The sequence below is a fragment of the Parasteatoda tepidariorum genome, chromosome 2, assembly GCF_043381705.1.
Source record: "Parasteatoda tepidariorum isolate YZ-2023 chromosome 2, CAS_Ptep_4.0, whole genome shotgun sequence".
Taxonomy (NCBI): domain Eukaryota; kingdom Metazoa; phylum Arthropoda; class Arachnida; order Araneae; family Theridiidae; genus Parasteatoda; species Parasteatoda tepidariorum.
Genome location: NC_092205.1, coordinates 42473213 through 42477955, shown reverse-complemented (window position 1 = coordinate 42477955; position 4743 = coordinate 42473213). Strand labels below are relative to the sequence as shown.

General features: G+C 29.1%; 1 protein-coding gene across 1 annotated transcript in view; it reads right to left on the bottom strand.

Annotated features, from left to right (window-relative positions):
• Positions 1-279: 279 nt before the first annotated feature.
• The window catches only part of LOC122270421 (uncharacterized), a 14643-nt gene continuing 10179 nt past the window's right edge, over positions 280-4743 (bottom strand). Inside the window, exons 5-6 of the mRNA XM_071178127.1 lie at positions 3511-3635; positions 280-2342 (exon numbers count right to left, since the gene is read on the bottom strand). Coding sequence (XP_071034228.1) covers positions 1911-2342; positions 3511-3635 — 557 coding nt within the window. The 3' untranslated portion in view covers positions 280-1910. The remainder of the gene's footprint in view (positions 2343-3510; positions 3636-4743) is intronic.

Sequence of the window (4743 nt, the reverse complement as noted above, 5' to 3'; positions counted from 1 at the left end):
ATGATATTATAGTCTGGTAATTCTTTTTCTCTAGGTATTTATGTTTTGAGATTACTAACTTACGTATTCATCTTCACACTCTTAATGATGCATTATTTAACATTCATTTGTATTTAATTTTTTTATATATACTAAAAGAAATTAGAAAATTCATTCATGAAAAACAAAAGTAACCTTTAATGGATGTATAAAACATTTTACCAACGAAAAAAAGCAAACAAATCAAATTTTTAAAAAAATCTAATTTTTATTTCATATTTAACAATAAAATATAATGAAGTGAACAGAAGGTATTTGTATACTAATTTATGGCAAATGAGGAGTGAGGAGAAAAAGTGAACAACTTGAATAACTTTTGATCTAATAAACGGATTTTCACGTACAAAGAATAACCTTCATGGTTTAAAGGCCTTACCATATATATGCTAATTCCTTAGTGCTGACGAAATCTTAAATTACGAAATCAGACGTAAAAATGCAATTTTGCAGATTAAGCAATACCTTTCGACAGATCAGGAGTTTTGATTGTAAAAATATAAGTGGTAGTCGCAATCCAGAAATTAAGGAACCAACAGTTTAAACTTGATAGCAGTCAAAATTTTGCAATGCTATAAGTTAAGTTCAACTTTTTGTGTAGGACGTTATATCTCGAGAAGCTTTTAACCAAGTCGAAAATAATTTTTACGCAATTATAAAATTCATTTATGAAAAAAATAACTAAATATAAAAAATCATTTTTAACAATTATTTATTATTTTTATCCTCTTATTTAATAATAGTCGAAAATTTTTTCAATCCTAAGGTATACAAGTTTTTACACTGTTTTACAAAATGCAAAATTTGAAAGAAATCGGTAGAATACTTTCAGAGTTATTCATCTTTTAAAAAGTCGTAAATTTAAAATTTGATTTCTTGTGAAAATATATACTTTAAAATGATATAAAAACTTGTATGCCTCTGAATTTATATCTTTTTTGACAATTATTAAATAAAATAATAAATAGTTATGAAAAATATTTTTTGCATTTTAAAATATCTTTGAAAAAGAGAATTTCATAATTGTATGCAGAAATCCTTCAGTTCGCTTAAGAAATGTTCAAATTAAACAAAATACGCATAAAGAAAAATTAACTTAAAGGGGAGAAAATACTAATCACTCTCCTGGCTTACTATTGGGATCACATTTTCCAGATTGTGACTATCCTCACATATTTTGGGGAATCCATCAAAAAATGGATATTTATTCAGAGGAAATACATCTTGGTGTCTGATTTCGTAAGTTAAAGTATCGTCCTCAGTAATTTAATAGCATGTTTAAGCTTAGACCTTCGGATCATTAAGATTAAGTTCTAGTGCGGAAAAATTTTATTATCAGATCAAAAGTTATTTACGGTGTTTACTTTTTCTGTGCATGGTACATCTAATATGAACATAATGGTAAAAAAAAATATCCTAAGACAGAACAACAGAAATGTGTTGAAAAGCAAATTGGCATGTTTAACAATTTTTATTCAAGCTGGATGCTTTTCTTCCAGGAGCACCTCTGGTAGCTCTTATGAAAGTATTGGTTACTTTACTTTTTTGTAATATAACTTCATTCTTATCCTCTGAGGGATCATACCGTTTGGTTAGCTCTAATAAATGCTTCAGAAGATGAATAATTGACATTTTTCGAAACTAACACGATTGATTTGTAAATCTGTCGTGACTACAAGACCTTTTGTTGCGTGGGGTGTGCTATCCATATCGTCTGACCAGGATCAAAGTGACATTCCTGTACCATGGGAGATAAAAAATATAGCCTTAAAAATTGGGCTAGGTGCTTGGCTATAGTTGGGTGATGAAGAACAGAACAGATTGATATAAAATATCTTGAGATTAAAAAAATGAATAAATTTATGAGCTTTTGTTCAAGCTAACCACGCTGGACACTTTCCTTCAAATAGCATCTCTTCAGAAAGGATTGATTTCTCTACTTTTTCTAGTACTGCGTCATTTTTATCATCTGAAGATTCACAATTTTCATTTATGACCGACGGCTTTATTTTGTTGCCTGATTTAGAAGACAGAGTGCAATCTTTTTCCTTTGTCATTCCTTCACTCCCAATCTGTGAGTTTCCATCTTCTGGAAAACTTGCATCTCTTTGCTTATGATTAATGATTTCTGTTACAGTAACAGATCCATTAAGTCTTTCTTCTTCTGTAACGGAAGTAGGGAGACTCTCATTGGTTCCTTTCGATTCGAGAAATTTTCCTTCTATTTCAAACCGAGAGATATTCCTTTCATCAGGTGGTATCAATCCTTCCTTTTGTAGGATTCTGAAAGCCATGTGTTCAAAAATCTGTAATAAACCGATATTTAGAAGGAAAAAAAAATTGTTGAAAAAGATTATTAAGACAAATATTTTTCTAATTATTCAACTCATAGTTCACCTTCAAGTTAAAAAATTTTTTTTAAAAGTTTTTTTTAACAGTGGTTCGTAGATACTTGGGGTTTTACGAAACAATTTTAAATCTAACATTAATTATTAAAAAAGCTTTCCGACATTTGATTCCGTAGTACAAAAACTATTTAGAGGGACGGATGTTTTTTTACATATACAGGGCATTGAACACTATCCGCAAGCATATATATTTCTTCTAATTATTATTATTCCTATAATTCTTATAATTATTCTCATAATAATAATTATTATTATTCTCATAAGAATATATAAGAACTATAATTCTTATAATTATTCTCATAATTTAATATTATTTCTTCTAAGATCTTGTACTGTCTTGATTGTTTCGACATTTTTCTGGGTAGAAACTAACACTTAGGTGGCAATGAAGTAAAGCTATCAAAATTAAATATAAGCTACTTACCAAAACACTTAGTTTTGGTTACTTTTTCTTACACAAAAAATGCCAATCTAGAATTTTAGGTACTTTCTTGAAATTTGAATTCTTAGTTATTCTGACTGAACTAACTACGCAACAGTCTTTGCAAAAATGTGCAACAAATTGAATGCAATACGTTGAACACGCATTACATCGTAATTCTGGTCTGCAGTTTATTTAAGTACTTAAAATGTATCTTTAATGAATAAAACGACATTGATGTCAACTGGGCTAAGAAAAAAGAAGCTTGAGTTATAATGAAACGGTATTGTTAAATTTTAAAGAAATAACGCATGCAAAATAAGTGTGCCAAATTGGCTTTTATTTTTATTTTCCCCATTGTGTATTTTTAAAGTTTTTTTTTCATAATCGAAGGATTTTCATGTTTGTTTGGTTAATTTCTTTATAATTGCTAATGTTATTATAATTAGCATTTGTTTGTCTACCCCTCTTCTAACAAGATTATAAACAATTTCATGCTAAATATTTTATACTTATAAATAAAACTATAAATGCTTATAAGTTACATTTGCCGAGAGTACAGAAAACTAAACTAGTGTAATTTTCTACTTATAAATAAAGACTTTTGTCTGGAACGCAACGGTCAAACATGTTATAACACCTTACTTGTTTTACATTTTCACCAGTTTTGGCACTGCATTCAAAAAACTCGAGATTTAAACTTCTAGCAAATTCATAGCCCATCTCATATGATACTTCCCTTTGATCCTGAAGATCGGATCGAGCACCAACTGTCAACAAAAAAGGAAAATTATTACAATACCGTCATTCGGGGCTACTTTGCGCAAATTCGAATTTGTCATTTTTCAAGTGCTGCTATTCAGTATTATGTTTATTTCACGTTAAAAATGTGTGGAATTTGAAGATAGAAGTCTCTTCTATTACTACAAACATTTTTTCGAATTTTAAAACAATCTCAGAGTGTGTTTCGTTCATCTAATGTCAACAACGAATGAGAGCTTTCAATACACCTCTGATAGCCCTCATTGAGTGGTCTTATTAATCATAGAAGTGGAATGAGAGCTTTCAATACACCTCTGATAGCCCTCATTGAGACGTCTTATTAATCATAGAAGTGGAATGAGAGGTCTCAATCCATCTCTGATTGGTGGATCAAGTGAAGTCATTAGTTTTGAAACATACAAAGCCGAAAAAAATCAATATTTAATTGTGAAAAATGAGAAAATAAAACACTTAAGGCTAGTATTTAGAAAACTTTGGGATTTAAATCATCAATAAAACAGTTCATCTGCATATGAAATAGAAATGCTGCACTGCTAATACAGATTAGTTAATTAGAAGAACTAATAAAAGTGTAAAAACAGCTTTCGGTAATTCATTTAAAATTTAAAAAAAAATCAAAGCCAAAATGCCAAAAAAGGAATTACAATTAAGCCAAAAGTTGAATCAAAATCAAACTTAAAAATTAAATCAAAATAAAAAAAAACTTTATAGTTTTCTATAAGTTAGTTCCTTAAAACAGAAATGTTTCAATTTCTTATAAGTTATTTTTTGGAAAACAAAAAAAAATAATACCCTTTGGGAAAATGTGCGTTGTTCCATTTTTTTCATGTCACTATACCTTTGACTAGAACAACTTCACTACAATCATAAATAAAGAGTTGTAAAAGTCTATAAAAAATCAGGCTAAGATAATCATTATTATAAATGCAGCAAAACAAAGTAAAAAAAAAACTCTAAAATTATTATCAAACAGCAGCTGTCGCCATAACAACGCATGCGCACTGTTTTCTTTACTCTTGAATATAGTTGAAAGGTATGATGACGTCTAAATAAGGTGCGCACGCCATCAAACCCAAAACAACACCCATTTTCCCA